The sequence below is a fragment of the Polypterus senegalus genome, chromosome 1 (genome assembly GCF_016835505.1).
Source record: "Polypterus senegalus isolate Bchr_013 chromosome 1, ASM1683550v1, whole genome shotgun sequence".
In the NCBI taxonomy this organism is placed as follows: domain Eukaryota; kingdom Metazoa; phylum Chordata; class Cladistia; order Polypteriformes; family Polypteridae; genus Polypterus; species Polypterus senegalus.
Window position 1 is genome coordinate 268,934,956 of NC_053154.1, and position 18,675 is coordinate 268,953,630.

Sequence of the window (18,675 nt, forward strand, 5' to 3'; positions counted from 1 at the left end):
TCATACAAAACTAAAGTGCATTCTATTAAATGGCTAAATTCTATTTCTTTTCAATCTGTATCTTTAATACTTGCTTCTAATATGCATGATGCATATTACTATCTTTTTTAATATAATGGGACAGTTTATAACTTTCCAGTCCAAAGGAATTTAATGCAGCATTCTGTTTTAAGTGGGTGTTGGAATTTCCGAGTTCCTAGCTGGAATTTCTAATTGGAATTCCCTCTTAAGTTTTATTTCCAACGCGGAAACCCTGAGCTGGTCTGTCAAGTCAGAGTTTGTCCGACTTTAGGTCATGATGTCAACCCAAAATGGGAATGTACATGCTGAACGTTAGTGTTTATTAATACTTTTGTCTATTTGTGTTTCATTAAATGAGTTGTACACACAGTAGCCTATTGTCCAACATCTATCCCTGGACATGTTGCTACGATTTTTGGATATGCATTGTTATCAACTGCTATTCAAATCCTTATTCATTTTTTTATTGGAATGTGGTCAACTCGGGTGTGACATCATTCATAACTCCCAACTTCTGAGGTAAATGGAATGTGGTATAGGCACTTCAAGACAAATGTTATGCAGTAATGATAACATTTTTGATTTTAACTTTCTTAATCCTAGTAGCAATTCATTTTAGTTTCCATATTGCTTAAAACCTCCTTAATAGTCTCTGTAGCTTAATGGGACTTTGTCACAATTTAAAACCTTATAATTTGACAGCCTATGCTGTTTTCTTTTTTGAATAATGTATTTTCCCATTACTGTTCCTAATACACTTTGCAAAGACTTCCTTACTTCTAAAAATGTCTTTGCTTCAACTTTTGCATTTTTTTAAATATTCTGCTTTGTCTCCTATTTTTTGTATTGTCCCTTTTAACTGTTGTTCTTATGTGCACACATGCAAAAGGTACAAGTATGGTTTTGTGTGATAAGAGATGTAACTGTTGATGCTATTTCATTGTGTTCATTACCTGGAATAGTGGCATGCCATACAAGTACTGGATGGAGAAAACACACAATAGACATGAGTGTATAGGCTAAAGACTTTTGGAAACCACCCAGCCTTGCTGTTTTAGTCCACAAAATGGATAGTGTTGAATTTGATGTGCACCTGCAAAAAGAAGAAAAAGAGAACAAGTATGATAAAAATGACTAGGTTATAGTATATTGAGTATTAAGTGAGAATGTTGAGATGGTTGTGTGGAGTTAAAAAAGGACAGATTAAGAAAAGAGAATCAGAAATACAACAAAAGTGGGAGAGGTATCAAAGAAAGTACAGGATGGGAGGTTGAACTGGTTATGTGAAGAGGGGCAGAATATGTGGGCAAAAGAGTGATGGGAATGGAAGAACAGAGGTAAAGAAAACTGGGATGCTGAAGTGGAGGTGGATGGATAAAGTAACAAAAAAAAGACATGAAGGAAATGGGTTTGACCAGGGAGGAAATACAGGACTGAGCTGTATGGAGAAGGTTGATCAGACACTTACAGTATATCCCACGTACAACTGGGAAAAGATGAAAAGAAAAAAACTAGTCAAAAAAACAGAAAGTAATATAGCTTGCACAAAGAGGATATTTAGTATCTTGTACCAGTTTCACTTGAACTCCATTTTGATTATTCTTAACCGATTTTTTTAATTGGCAGTCAGTCATTTTCCAACCCACTATATCCTAACACAGAGTCACGCTTGTTGTTAAAAAATCAACAGACTAATCCCTGTAATGACATCTGCTGGGGAAAAAAGAAAAGTCTTTTCTTCTGAGTTGTGTAAGTGGCTCACGGATTCACAGTCTAACTCTCAGTGTAATTACCAAATGAATTTATGGGCTGTAGAACTAGTTAATGTCTACAAATAATACATAAACAAATGCATTTACACTGACAATATGCCCCTAAAAAGGTAAGGGTAAAAGCAAAATAGTGGCTCTGAAAAAATAAAAAATGGTTATTTCAAAAGTAAGAATTCAAAACTTTAAATTTCTAGTTGGACTTTTAGTTGTATTTATGGATCCCAACTGGATACACTCATCACAGTTCATGCCAGGATTTTTCAGTGTTGTAAACAGCATTGTAAAAACCTATCCTGTTTAGAAATTTGTGTACGTATTTGTTATCTCAAAGTAAAATTACCCAGTCAATCAAGTGCAAGTTTATAGTGAGCACAGAACACGAAAACATATTTACTGTTTTGTAAATCATCCTGTGAGAATGCTATAAAATCTCTCTATATAATAAATCTGTCCTCCTGCTCCATTCTGTTTTGAAGTAACATCCCCTCACAGGAAAAAGACTGTTAAAATTTCCTGTTTTTAGATAAAATTTTGGGACTATTATTAGTTTTTTGCTGTTTTAAAAAATGTGCACTGGATGTCAGTGTTTTGAGGAGTCAGAGCTGAAGGCTGACAGCAGGACGTGCATACACACCCACTCCCACAACCACCCAACACACACACACACACACACACACACACGCACGCACACGCACACACGCACACGCACACACACACACACACACACACACACACAAACACACACACACATAGACTCTCATGCACTTAAATGAGGTCAGTTTAGGGTCACCAAATAACTTAACATGACTATCTGTGGAATGTTGGAGGAGAACTGGAATTCCTGGAAAAACCCATACAGAAATTGAGATTTTGCAAACTCACTCTGTGCAGTGACCTGGCCGGGGATTCCAACTCAGTTTCTTGGCATTGTGAGGCAGTATTATTAACTACTGTGTCACCCTATTTCCATAAACCCTACAAATGCAATTAATAGCTCAGTAATTATATGCGCTTCAAGACACACTAATAGATGGTGTTAAAACTGCCACAATAAATTAAATAAAGCTGGATTGACCATCCAGAACTTTGACCTGCCCTCCACCATAAAGTAGGTTTACTGCTGTTCTGTTTTCTTTCGTGAAGGCAAGATGAATTTACTTATCAGAATGGAACAACTGTTGACATTTACAGTGTGCCTGCCCAGAGTCTCGTGGACCCAACACTCCTCTTAATTAGCAAAGAAAAAAACTGGCCTACATTGTTTAGAAAAAATTTAAGATCATTTAAGAGTAGATGTGTTGTAAAAGGTGGTAAATGTTATCTTTCTTTTATTAGAACAAACTTACATGAACCATTGTTATTTTTTAATTTTTATAAGTAGATCATGTTTAAGAAATCGTTATCCAAGTGCACCTGCAGCTTACTCTTAAACCTGAACCGTTTCCTGTCTATTCCTCTGAATACTTCACATTTAAGAATGGTTATGGCACATTAAGTTGCATGTGATAAAATGATAAATTACATCTTATAAAGGTTTCATGCTTTTTCATTTATTAAACATCCGGATGTTATGCCATTTCTATTGGATATAAATCAACCATGCAATCTACTACTATTATTGTTTTTCCTAAAATCTCCAATCTAAAAAAAATTAAATGCACTGACCATACACAAGATGTGAACTTGCACATTAACTGACAAAAATGGGAAAATGACACACGTAAATAGACCTGTGGAGAAGTTAAGCAAGGCTGTGTTATGTAATCAATTTTCCACAATTTATTTTGCATTTGGACTAATCCAACATTCTAAATGTAAAAGGAAGTATGTAAAGCTTAAATAAGCTGTCTTGAAATACCAAGTGCCAAAACTAAACTTGTGTGTCATAAACAATAAAGCTCTTTTCTGTTTCAGCTTCATTTGGAAGGCAATCATTTTATTTTTCAAGCTCAGGTTTACTGCTACATGGAAACACAAAGCCTTGATATTATTAAAATTGCCTGAGTAAATGCCAAGATATAATATAAAGCACTGCTAAAGACTGGGAACTTTGGTCTGTAAGAGCATTGCTTCCAAAAAGATTACTTTTGTCACACATATGTTAGCCTGCTGTGCTCCCCTCTGCTCTACTCAAAAGCAAACTCTTAATGTGCCGGAAGAAATTTCATGGTACACAGCGCAAAATTCAACAGCTGCAAAAAAGGGTATTATACGGATATAAGGTGAGCCATATGGGTTACTGCATAATGGGGCCATGAGGAAATCAAAAGGCAGTAGCCAGATATCCTATCAAATAATATCCATCCATCCATCCATTTTCCAACCTGCTGAATCCAAACACAGGGGTCTGCTGAAGCCAATCCCAGCCAACACAGGGCACAAGGCAGGAATCCAATCCCAGGCAGGGTGCCAACCCACCACAGATCAAATAATATACATTCTTATATTATTTACTGTTTATTAAGTAGAAGCAGAAGAAGTGGATTTAAAAATCCAGAGTTAAAAAAAAGCAAAAGAGGCTGGGCAAAAGTGAAAAATATACTAAGCCAAAACTGCAGCCAAACAATAACCAAAATACAAGGTTATAAATTATAAAACTAAAAATTAAGAATTAAATTATTGGCTTGTTATAGTGGCAAAAGCACCTTGCTGTCTTCTCAGCTATTACTTCCCCATTGTTCTTGTGATGTGACAGCTGCACATTTAGTTAGTTTGCCTTGCAATATGGGCCTTGTAAGGAAGGCTAAGGGTTGAGCCTTAGGCAAAACTTTATATCCATTTCCACAAAATGGACTTGAATTAGAATAAGGTACAGATGAGGTGGGTGGTTGAACTGCTGTTCTTCTGTAGGTGCTGTTAAAACCAGGGTAATTTCCTAGCACATATAACTGTTCTTTCCCATGTTCACTTTTGATTGAATTGAATATAAATATTATTGCTTACTATAAATGGCTTCCAATGGCCAGCACTCCAATTCACCCAATAAAGTCCACTGATGATTGTAATTTATTTCATGCTCTAAACTAACCTGTGCTTTGTCAGTGACAGAGCATTCAACTTCATTGCACCCAGACGCTGTAATGGCCTCCGTAAAGTAATTAGATGAGCTGACTCTAATCATTCTTTTAAAAAGCAAGCTAGAACAAATTTGGTCAGGAAGGCATTTGCCTCACACTGACATTATTACCATTTTTTCTCAATTAATCCCCTCTGTCCAGGTACTTATGATGATATGTAGTATCATAAATTATGTTACTTGTTCGAGGTTTCCAGGTATTTTGTATTTTTATTGCTTTTCATTCTCATTTACAACTTTGTATTTTTGTATTTATCTTTTATTTAAGATTTAAGCACAGAATTTGATACCATTCAGCACTCTATTTTATTGCCAAGACTGGTAAATTACATTGGACTCACAGGCCCTTGCCTGGCTTAGATTTTATTTATCAAATCGATTTTGCCATGTACAGACATGTGCTGACAGTGCTCTGTCATTATACCTATTATAAATATGGTGTCCCGCAGGGCTCAGTACTAGGACATTTACTGTTTTCACTTAATATGCTTTGATTGGGAACTATCATTAAAAAACATAACATAAATTTTAACTCATATACAGAGGACAGTCAATTATAGTTTTCTTTTAGGCCATGCTGTCCTTAATTTTGTGTGTCAGTGAGTTAAATGAGTTAATGGATGAGAACTACTTGTCTCGGAATACAGAAAAAACAGATGCTTTTTATTGGGGGTGGGGGGATGATGATGCTGACTACTAAAACATTGTATAACTTTTTAACTCACTATTATTGGAATCACTGTTAGTTTTACTGAATAAGCACTAATATTTAGACATTATCTTTGACACTAGTGTCATTTAAAACGACATTACAAAACACATTTTTCCATTTTAAAAGTGCAGAGAAAAGAATTTTTTTTCCAAAAGTGTAGGATGCTGAGAAATTAATTCATGCTTTTATTTCTAGTACAATTGACTACTGCAGTACATTATTCACTGGTAGTTGAATGAATTCTTTATGCAGCTTCCAATAAATTCAAAATGCTACTGCTAGAATCAATATAAGAACTAAAAAGAGCAACCACATAACTCTAGTTTGCGGGTCCCTACTCTTCTCTATTTAACATATAAAACCTTAAATGGCCAAGGCCCTGCTTACTTATCTGAATTTATCATTACTTACAAACCAGAGCGCAGTAGAAGATCTCAAGACGTCAGCCTACTTAAGATCCTAAGGATTAATGAAATATCAGTGGGAGGTTGAGCTTTTAGTTACAGCGCCCTGAAGCTGTGAAATGATCTGCCTGCTTATAAAAGAGAGGCCCCATCAGTCTCAGCTTTTAAATCCAAGCAGATGACTCACTTCTTTAGTCTAGCATACCCTGACTTGAGCTGCTGATTAGCTGTGTATACTGCATCTCTGTTTGTTAGTCATTTGTATGAATTAAAAACATAATTAATACAATATTTATAAATGGTTACTACTCCACCTTTGTTCTGTTTCTCTTCTCAGTATCTTGATGTGCCACTTGGTACTGCTACTCTACATCCTACCAATTGAGAAGTAATTTCAGATAAATGAGCATTCAAATTATTGAATTGAAAGATTCTCTCATCAGATTGGATGTCCAGTACTGACTACTACAGAATGCCCAGGAGGAAGTAGGTAGCCAATTGGCCAAAGTCTCTTGGATTGTGACTGTGTCTGACTTTGTTTTTGACTTTCTCTTACAATTTTCATTTCTTCTCTTGTCAACTGGCCATAGTTCATCAATTAATTAATGGAAAGATATTGTGGATTTCCATTTGTCTTGATCAATTTCTATTTTGTTTTCTGTGTATTTTAATAAACCTGCACCTTTAAATTCTGTATTTGGTAATTTGTTTAATCTATATTTGCGTTTGTCATGAGAATTTATCACATTGCTGTGCACCTGCACTCAGTGAAGACCACTATACAAAACTAAACTTTATTGGAATGGGTTTGTTGTTTAATGTTTGATATTAGCTTGTATCCAATGTTATTTGATCTTTTTCCTCTATTTTATTCCTATTGGACCTTTGTGAATATTTGAAAAATGTTTTGTGTGAAATGTGCTATAGAAACAAAATGTACTAGCTAAATGTACTAAACTGAACCAAACACAAAGCAAGAATCAACTGTGAAAAACTTCCAGCAGCACTAGACACAAGGCAGTAGACAAGCCTGTACAGAATGTAGTCCATTTCAAGACACACTTACCCATAATTACTTCTATTGGGCCAATCTTGGATCATTAACTAGCATTAAGACACACACTATCTTTAGAATGTAGGTGGAAAAGAAGAGAATCCCAATACATACCAAAGCAGACAATGAAAGAATGTGGTGCAGCAGCACAATCTACTGATTCATCTTCATGCTCTGTTGTAACATTTTTACCACTTCAAGAAAACTAGCATGATATTGTGAAATAAAGATTAGGATTAGATTAGGTCATCAACCTATGACTGAAAATAAGCAAAAAATAATCTTTTATAGATTTCAAGGGAGACTCATCATGTATTCATCATGTATTGCTTAAAAGTACCCATTCTGATGACATGATGTAAAATGATTAAGTCTAAATATGTTGACTAAAATGTTTGGATAAAGATCATTAAAACCCATCAGCATAATAATTCAAGAAACTCAAGAGTGCCATTTGTCTGAAAACAGTGAGGAACTCCACATTTTTTCATTCCTGTCGTATAGAAAAGACATATTTTCCAATAAATAATGATTTTGGTCTGCTCGAATTGGTGATTCATTGCGTTGGAAACAGCCAGAGCAAAAATGTACCAATATTTGTAGTCCATAAAGTTAAAGGAAAAGAACTTTACACCTTAAGAATCAACTAATAACTCAAATTAGGTGTCACTGTAAAAGCAATAGCTTTAAGTACTGAAATGGAATTACTGTAAAACTAAACTAAAAGCAATAGGGTGCTTACAATTTGGACTGTACACAGCCTCATAATAAACCTCAGTTCACTGATTTATAGGTAATAAAGAAACAATGATAGTTCTTCATTCGACAGATAAAGATGTGACTGATGACCTTGATGGAAGGTCTCAGACAGGCAGAGGGAGGATTCCTGTCTAATAAGGGAAAGATCTGAGCCTGTTTAGTAAAAAGGAACGTTCACATATATATGGCTAGCTGTACATTTTACTTTTTGCATTTCCCTCTATGTGAAACTGCATATCTTTAATTTTCATTTTAATCTTTAAATTGATATGTTATTTCAGGTACAGTAAACATTTCACAGTACGCCAGACAGGAAAGCTTCAGCTAAGATTATATTTCACTCATTGACTGACCTCTAGTGGCTCTTAAAAGAAATAACATGTTTTCCATTGTGCATTATTTTTAGCTATAGTAAAGTATATTCATAGTAGTATTGTCATATGTACAGACTACAGTGACATTTTTTCTTGAATGTTCATTTAGAGTTTATAATCCATACCTCCCTTTAATGACCTGTGGAATTCAATTCAGGGCCATACAGGTTGGCACCTATGCTGGCAGCAGCAGCTACAAGGCAAGCCCCCAACTTGAAGCAGTCCATCTCAGAGCATACTCTCGTGATCAATTTGGACTCACCAGCTAACCTAACACATGTCTTTACAATTTTCCATAGTCAGAGTACAAGGAGAAACACCTACATAGACACAGGGAGAATATATAAACTCCATATACTGTATAATGTGCCTCAAACACAAGACTCTGGAGCCTCAAGGATTCACTGTCCAATACTGCACTACTGAACTCTCATACAGTATGTTATTGTTTATTTAAATTTAGCAAAATTTTTTGAAATAGAGCTGAGGCATTATATATAGTAAAAATAAGACTGATTTTATAAGCAGTGCATTCATATACCGGTAACTGCTAGCACAACAATGTAAACGCCCTACCACTACATGAACCCAATATCTTGCACAAATAAAGGCCAAAGTTGAAAACTTATTACAATATTAGATTTGTTGTTTAATGTTTAATTTTTGTATGAAGTTGGGATTTTATGTTATTATGAAAATCATAAAAACCACCTGACTGGAGAAGAAATCATCATACCTGGAGCTCACAGAGGAGAAATGGCTGCCTTTTTTTTTTTGCCTCTCCAACTTTTTTTCTGTGTTTCACAATTGAATTTACATTATATATAATATTTTATGTATGTAGTGTATTTGTTTCTCTCCTCATTTTTCATTTTGTGCTTATGTTGTATCTTTTTAAACTACATTTGCTATTATTGTACAGTGTGCTGGGAAGTGCACTTAATAAAATCATATTGAACTGAAATTAATCAAACAAACACCCACCAACCTCCTACTGTGTTTTTTTTTATCCATTGTCCAGATTTACCATTCAGCTAACTAAAGGAAGCATTTATACCCCAAGCAGTAGGTTGGATGACAAGAATGGTGATTATGTGTCATCCTGAAAATCGTGAGCCTTCCTGTTTTCCTTCTGCTAGGTTCCGCACCACTGAACCCCAGAAGTACACTACAGGGCCAGAGTTCATTCTTCTCAATGCATTCTTAAAGAATTAGTTCACTTTACATAAAATTCCCTCTTCTTATTAGAGAGGACATCTGTCTAAAGTGTACTTTCTAGTTGGTAGGAGAACGTGACGCACAGCTGTGCCCTTTATAGTTTCATCTATGACCCATATACGGAGGATCTCTGTTATTTCAAAATAATATCAAATTTTGGAAGTGTGTCAAATATCTAACCATGCAATATTAGCTAACTTTAATTCCTATGTTTGCTTTTCAAAATTATCAAGGAAGTGTGGTCGTTTGAGATAATGACGGGTCAAAAACCACGATTATTGTTGGGGCGCCAACTGGGCTTTCCCTGTTTACTTATAATTGTCAGATAAAACAGTACTCGATGGCACGAATGCAAAAGTAAGTGTTGCTTTCTGGCGTTCTAACAAATAAATAGCTGCCTAGCAAGACTTCTTTAAAAAAGGCCCATCTCTTCTTCTCATTAGTCAGTGAGTGACATCTCCTTCCTGGTGGCTGGGCCTTTATGGCTCTGAGACCTGAAGGGGAGAAGTCAAGTTGCCCTCACTGGGTGGTTTCGCTGCATTGTGGAGGCAAAGAAAAATGAGACAGTTAGAGGAAGTGCCCCCTCTCAGCCCGTGGGCGGTGACCCACTGATGTGCATGTACGACACTAGTCATAATCATTTCCAGTGGCATTTTTTTGGTATGAAAATTCAGGTTGGGCAAGTCCACAGTTTTCCTTTATGTATCCTGACATCTCTAATGTTAACATTAACTTTCGTAACTAATAATAGTTGTCTCTCTTTTGCTAATGACCAGTGAGCCATGTAAGTTTATGCTACAAAACAAATCTGTCTAGACTGGCAATAGATTATTGTAATATCTTCTGAAACTTCCATCATCTAACCAAATACTGTAATGTAGATTTAAATGTAACACAAAATGAGAGCCTCACAACCACCTGCTGCCCAGGAAAATATATTGGCTATGAAATGCCTAAATTGAATGGTAGCATCACAAGTTTAGAAATGAATAAAGTTGAATGTAAAAGGACAAGTCACAATAATGTGGACAGAACATGCAGAGTACACACACTGCATGACTCAATGAAAGACTCTGGGGATGTCCGGTGAAATCGCTAGCTACTTCACAACAAGGTCTTTGCAGTACAGTGTGGAGCTAATGACCAATTGAAAAAAATATTTTCTACATACAGTACCTGTTTGTTTTATTTTCTGCACCAGTACTTGCTTAAACCAGGGGAATCATATTACTGGCTTCTTCTGCATGAAGAGGATTGAGCAACATGTAAACAGCTTGAGCATGGGAAAGGTGCTATATAACTAACATGTATTATTATTATTATTATTATTATGTAAGGCCTTCTTGGTGTTTTTTTTTAATTAAGCAGTCAATCAGTCTTCTTCAGCCCCATTCTGATCAGTGTAACTTGTGCTCAATGTATTCCTAATATTGATCAGCTTTTCTTTTTTGAGATTATTGTGGCTACCTTTAAGGGAGGATATACAGTAGTACTGCATTTTTCATACCTCTTCACTGACTTGCACTGCTTTGCCTTAACTGGGAAAAACTTCAATCAGAAGTTCAAATTTGTGATTAAAAAATGGCAGCCCTAGTTTTAAGGGTTCCAACCTATAAGATCCATTGGAAAGTTCAGGTTGTACCTGTTGTCACACTCTCAAATTAAGTATGGTGGGGAAAAATTTGAATGTAACTCAGCGAGTAACATCTTGTGCCTTTGTTTTCCTAGAATGGAGGAAGAAAAGACCCCAGACACATGATGCAAATTCTGCTCCTTTATCAGAAGTCTCTCCCCTCCTTGTCTGTTCCTTATATAAGAATGTAGATGGCTGGAAGTTGACACTTATTTTGGACCCTGCGTACAATGTCACAAGTTCTGAAACGGAGACAGCCTTAATCTGCAGATGAATACTCTTGGTGAAATAGCCTAGAACCTACAGTTCTGATTTCTTTGGATCTGTTAGGGGGTTTACCACACGCGATACCCCAACATTTTGACAGTGCCCGTATTTTGTTTTCACAGTGTGCACACACACACACCAAAGGGGAAAGTGAGAACACTGCAGGCCAATAGAGATAGCCCCTTAAGCCAGAAACAGATTTGCAATGTCTTGCACTAAGACAAATTCACATATTACATAAAACAATATTTTTCTAGAAAAATAAATACAATTAGAATATGATGGAAATTAAAAAATGGTTAAGTGGATAATGGAGAAGGTTGTTATAGACATTTCATCAATAACATATATTACTGAATGAAGTGTATTATTTATTTTGCACAGCATCTTGTAACTAGCCCTTAATGAAGAAACACCACTGGAAGTCTTCATATCATCTAATTCTCCTCTGATGAGTTAACTCAGAATAACATCATCATATCTCACTATCATAATAATAATAATAATTCTTTGCATTTATATAGCGCTTTTCTCACTACTCAAAGCACTCAGCAATTGCAGGTTAAGGGCCTTGCTCAAGGGCTCAAAAGAGCAGAGTCCCTATTGGCATTTACGGGATTCGATGTCTTACCATCATGTATCATAATGGCTGACCATGCAATCTGATGCATGATAAAGACAATATCCTCTCAGGGATTAATACAATGTTTCAAATACCAAAAAACAAATAATATATCGATATCCTAATGTCTGCAGTAATGGTTTGCTGGACCTAACCTGCAAATTTACAGCTTTGTTTACACTTAAACAGTCTCATTAAATTCCTTGGAATTATGATAACTCTTCACCTGGAAACTGGCACATTAAGTTCCCTGATTTATTTATAATTGTTATCATGTATACATGCTCTCAACTAATTTTAAAATCCTGGGTTAGAGAGGAGAGGTTGGGTTAGCATTTGTGTATAAATACGGCTTCTGAATGTTCCAGTTTGGAAAATGAATTATTTTGCCCTTGCAGGACAATTGAGTTACTTTACGATGATGTTACGATGATTTTCATGATGTTAGTCCCTATGCAGTTGGCAGTAGAAGTGCCCCCAAAAGTAAAATATTTTTCTGATGACAATATCCTAAAACAGTGGTTCACAGACTCTGTCCTGGGGAACCCCTCTGGTTGCAGGTTTTTGTTCCAACCAGCTTCATATTCAGTAATAATAATTGATCTCACTTAATTAGCTGTTATTTTTTCTCTTCTTTACATTTATAAGACATTTAGAAATATGTTTTTTTCTAAAGCTATACATGTTTAACTCTCTTTTGTTGTTTTCCTATTATTTTTCCCTTTATGTGTGTAGTTTACTCCTTTCATTTAACTCTAATAGTGACAATTAACAACAAACAGAGCAGACACCCTGCAACTACTGCACTAATTAGTAAATAATGAATTAAATAATCACAACAACTGGAAAAGCAGAATAAAAATCAGGATGAAAGCACTGTTAAGAAGTGTTAAAAATATATCCCCAAATAGCTGCTTTTATCAAGCGGGGTCATTTTTGCCAAATCTCTTGTAATTTGACCTCGCCAAATTAGAATCATTGCTGTTATTGAACTATCTGGAGTATAAACACATGTTTGGTCTCTTTGTAAAGGTAACATTCTCTAGTTTCACCCTTAGTAGTCAGAATCACTGTAGGTGTGACTGATCAAAAGTTATGCACATTAGAACTCACAAAAAAAACGAATTTTTTTGTTCTCGCCTAAGTTTTTTTGTGAAAATAAAGGCCTCTATAGCTGCAGTAGGTAGGTGGGGACAGAAACACACTATGTACCAACAGAATAACTTGTTGACTACTCACATTTCAAATTTGAAAAGAATACCTGTAAAAATGACATTTTTACACCAGTTTTTATGTGGGCATGCCCAGGGGCTTTTTAGAGGGACCATTATCCACATTTTGGAACGTATGGAAAAAGTGTAATAACTTTGAATGCTTCAACCCACAGATATCAATGAGGGCTCTACTGAAAGCTTACACCTAAAGGAATCTATATCTACACACAGTGTCACTCTATTAGTTATAAAAATAATAAAAACAATAAAAAATACACATTTCAATATAAAAATAGTCAACACAAGTCTTATGGGCCAAAAATATATATATATATTTTATTTTTTACTTTTTTTTTTAATATAAAATGCACACAAACTATATACATTTCTTTTACAAACTGTTACAACACAGCTCAGCGTTTTTCCATGTGCCACTGATGGCAGCAATCACTAGCAAGCAGAAAGCACAAGGGCGTGGCACATGTCGCTCTCTGACATTAGACCTCTCCTGGGCGATTGATTACTTTCACACGCGTACATGCCTCTAATACTTTTAATCGAGAGTGTATTCACGTTTATCTGTACTTTTATCCATATTTAAAATGCGAAAAAACTTGGTGAAATCACAATAAACAACCACGCACCAAGTCTGCAGACTGGCACAAATGCCACCTTCGCGCAGCTCTGATCGTTTTGTTTACAAGTTAGTATGGCAAGTTATATATCTACGTGCTCAGCTGCTCATTGGCTGTAAGTTTTGAGTGTCACTCACAGTGTCCAATCAAACTGGTAGATTCTACCAGGGTTTGGAGTTGTACATCATCGTTCAGCTGTCTGTGACACTCATTGGCTATACGAGGTGCCAGTCAACCCCAGACCCGTCGTAATTGGCCAACTTAGGTGTCAATCAGAAGCTAACACTTCCGTGTAACATGCTGTAGCATGGTTATCGCCGACAGAAACAAATTACGTCTGATATGATCAATAGAAATGAAAAAAAATACGTAGCTAGTCTCAAGTTATGAAACGTTTTCTGGAGTTTTTGTCCCTTTGAGGATATATCGTGTGTTTTGGACCTAATCGTTTTACTGGATTATATTCGCTGGAGCCTTACGGACAGAATGGGATCAATACTGCTCGGAAATATTGATGTTTGACTTGCAGGGGGTCTTCAAAGGTAGGGAAAGTCAACTCTTAAAAGTATGTACTTCTCTGTAAAAAAGACTTTAGTGTTAGTGCTGTGGTTGTTGTGTGTCAAAATGGTTTATATCATCGGTAAGACGAGACTTTGAAGTTTCATTTGATGGGTGGTATGTCGAGATGTATGACAGATGGGCATGCACACATGGCTGTAACGTCATCAAAACGCTGTTATGTCCCGGGACCGGTACGTGTGTGCGTTAAGTACATTTTAGTAAAACCTTAGTTTTTAATTTCTACATTGACCCGAAAACACAGAAAATGGGAAATAATGGCTCACTTAATTAGGCTAGGAGTCCAATGAAAAATAGAGGTTGGTTGGAATAAAAACCTGCAGCCACAGGGAGTCCCCAGCACTAAGTTTGGGAGCCACTGCCCTAAAGTATATTAAAGTCTATCTCTTGTGGTATAAAGGTGCTATATTGCGCCCGACCTGGCACAGAATGACCCAGAGGCACGTGTAAAAGCACAATGATCTTTTATTTTTCTTTACCTGTGGGACATGTCTTCCCCGTGAACCCCACAGGCAATACACAGTCTCAAGCACTTAAACAAAACACACAGTCCTCCACCTTGGCACCACCACTCCTCCCAAGCAACCTCGTCCTCTTCCTCCCGATTCTGGCTCCTGAGTGGTGGCTGCTGGGCGTTTTTATAGCCCACCCGGAAGTGCTCCAGGTGCTTGATCAGCTGTTACTAATTGCACTTCCGGGCGGGGCTGTAGAGGGGACCAGCAAGGCTCCGGGATCCATGCAGCATCCCCTGGCGGCCACCCCAGATCCCCACAGGGTTGTGGAGAACTCCATCTCCCATGGAGCCCTGCGGGAAACTGAGGCATCAGCGTCACCCAGGGAGGTTTCCACCAAGCGTCCCGGGGAAGGTACTGTGGAGCCCATGGCTGCTCCCCCGGAACATATGCAGCAGGGGCATCCCAACCAGGCATGGGACCCGGCCACCCGTTACACTCTGTTAAAGATTTGCCCTGATAAAGGAATAGGGCTTACTGCTACCAATGACCTTGGTGTACAGCAGAGCAAATGTCCAGAAAACACATACTGTATATGAACTGACTGCCCCCATAATTACCAAAACATTCTTCAAACAGGTCATCCTGACAAGCAGATCTCCCATTAACGTCTTCCTGGAGTCCAAACATTTCATGCCAGATACTAAGGAATGTTTTTTCTCAACGGCTTGGTCACAATAAAAAGGAAATCTGGTGTTTTAACTTATAAGAGGAACTATCTTATAATCTGCCTTTCTTTCTGAATTGAGTAAATATGGGGTTTCATGGTTCAATGCATTTTAATTCTCTCTTTCAAATGTTACATTGATTTTGTTTAATATTTTGTAATGTGAAACCTGTAAAGAATTATGTGTCTGATTGTGTGGTTATAGATATTTTATTTTAATGCATATATTTTAAACAATATAAAAGAGAAAAAGTACCTTCCAAGGACACCCCATTTTTCTCAGACCACGTATCAATGGGATTATGTCTTTCGCTGATACAAACTGGACAATTATATTCTTCTGTTGGGGGGTTTTAATGTATTGAGCTTCAAATCCAGTTTTAGAATGCCGGACTTGCTTGTTAAAGATAAAAAAATGTAATTATTTTTCTAACAAATTTCCATAACACTTCCCATTTTAAGGATCATGTCACATTATGCGACTTTTCCATAGTCTTAGCGAGTCGTAATACAGTTGACAGCACAAACAGTGGCTCACTGTTTAGTTGTAGGGAGTTGTTCGGAAGAACAATGCTGTGATGAGAAATAAGCAATGTTGATTTTTTTACAACTCACATACAGAAGGGAAGTTTCTCTGTCTAATGTCTTGTGTTTCACATATCATGACAGTAAGAAAAGAAGAAATAAAAGGACAGAGATTGCAGCTGAACTCACTATACCTGTTAACATTCCTTACAGGACAGGCTCCACTAGGCAGCATGTTATTGTCTGTCAGAAAAAAGACTAAGCAAGACTGTACTGGAAAGGTGACATGAAATCACTAAATGTCACATGCCCAGCGATTTTCAGTCATGTAAATTGACAAGGTCCAATGACAAGATTAACAACTGCAGTCTGATATATCCTACGACTAGAGGTCATGTAATGTGACATCAGCTTTATTAATATATATATATATATATATGAAAATGAGTCCTGCCCCATACAAGATTTTATGCTCAATGAGGTGACTGTATATCCCTGGCCATAGCTACTGGAGCAATTTTTTAATCGCAATTGGAGAGGTGAAAACAGTTGTAGAGGAAAACAACACAGATATTAGGAGAATAAGCAGTTCATGTAGAGGACTCTGTCTCTGTGTCTAGGTTTAGTGAGAAAGTCACTGAGCCACCATGCTGTCTTTTTCCAACATTTAATGGTGCATAAGGCATTTTTTCCAAGTTCTTGCATTATTGTATTTTAACTTTAGTGATATATTGCTATTGAGGAGCAAAAAATTGTCAACTATATGCTGAATGCCTTAATGAGCAGCAAATTGTGCAAATACAGTATGATTACAAGATGCTATTTATTCTCAAGAGACAGCTTATGCGTGGAGTGGTGGGGTGTTTTACTGACTGGCCACATCCTAGACACCTTAGTAAAAGAGTATTTTAATTATCGAAAAATCTGCAAAATTTGCTGGGTATATATAAAGAAATAATCCTACTGGGATTATGATTTGGCCCTGTATTAAATTTGGATCAATCATATGAATCAGAAGTGACTTGTGCTTCCTCAAGCAATATGAAACATGCCAAAGTAAAGATAATTACACCTTCCAATCCATGCCACTTTTTTCTGAGAGCCTGGGAGGATATAGTAGAGGGTGTGCTATAAATTAATACAAATCTTTCTTTCAGAGGAACTTGTAGCTATTGTGATATAGAGTTTAATGAGAAACCTGCTCTTCTTTGTTTTTGTGGCCAGACCACTAATTGACTTAAAGTCTCTACTATTCAGATAAAACTTAAAAAATGTTAATACAAGTCAGTAAATTCACAAAGAAAACTCAAATTAATAATTATTTCTACAATTACAAAAAAAGTTCAAGTATTTAAATTGTTGGATTATATGGACTAATTTATCAAAAGAATGAAAAGCGTGATGTTTGCATTATTGAAACTGAATCCATTAAGGCATTATTCTCGAACTTACGTGAAAGAATGAAAAAAAATCATACAGACTGCTGGGCACTTACAGTGATGTGCACTAAGTAAAAGATGGAAGATGGAAAATTATTACATTGCCCACAGGCATGACTAGTAGCTGATTCAAGAATGCTTCGTTATCTTATAAGTGAAGCATGAAACAGAGCATGTCCAAAAGATAAAACCATTGACAAGAAATAATCTAAACAAAGGCCGTTTCAGCAGACTACAGTTAGGCCATTGTATACAACCATTACAAATCCAAACATAAAAGTCTCTTACTGTTGTCCTCTTTCAAAAACTCAAGTGCTTGTCCTAGTTTTATCATCATAGCAGTGCCAGTAAAATACTTTAATAGGCACATTGTTTCTTATCTATTATAAACACATGTTAGAAGTATAAATAAAAAAAGAACTTTAAATGGAAGATGAAATGCTAAAAAATAAGAATTACCTTCCGGGTCATAAATAAAATGAACCGATTGACATATTTTGTACATTACAAATTTTATTCACAACGTTGGAACTTTGCTTTTGGATGGTCTTTTTCTTTCTTTCTTTTTTCCCTTTTTATTAGAAAATTAGGCTTCTTTAAAGTTGGTTACTCTACAGTTTAGATTAGAGACAGTTAGGTCTTTGTCCGTAATGATTGATTCTTAGCTGCTGCTGCTAGTCAGAGTGCAATCCCTAAGGGCAAATAAAACAGAGAATTTTCTGTTTAGGAAGGCATTATCTTGTGTCCTCTTATATCTTGATTACATCTTGCCTGAAGAAGGGGCCTGAGTTGCCTTGAAAGCTTGCTTATTGAAGTCTTTTTAGTTAGCCAATAAAAGTTATTATTTTGCTTGACTTCTCACTACATCCATAATGGCTAACATGGTACAACACCCTAGTACTTGTGTCCTCTTTAAACTGACAGGTTTCTTGGTTATGGAAGGTTTTGTTATCTGTCCTTCTGGTTTTGTTCTTTGGTTTGTTGATCAATTCTAATAAAAATGTATAGATTGCTTAAATGATTCCAAAAAATCACTCTTACAATTTGAAAATTTCTCCAGTTATAACCATTATCCTACATACTTTAATCAAGTTTTATATGACGTGTCACTTTCTTTCCATAGTTATGCTGTTTAGAAATTTCACTTTCATGAATCTATGCATTTTAATAGAATTTAATTAATTCTTTTATG

General features: G+C 36.2%; 1 protein-coding gene across 1 annotated transcript in view; it reads right to left on the reverse strand.

The window, feature by feature from the left end:
• tmem72 (transmembrane protein 72) overlaps nt 1-18,675 on the reverse strand; it is a 53,929-nt gene that overhangs the window by 17,354 nt on the left and 17,900 nt on the right. Inside the window, exon 4 of the mRNA XM_039773787.1 lies at nt 975-1,114. Coding sequence (XP_039629721.1) covers nt 975-1,114 — 140 coding nt within the window. The remainder of the gene's footprint in view (nt 1-974; nt 1,115-18,675) is intronic.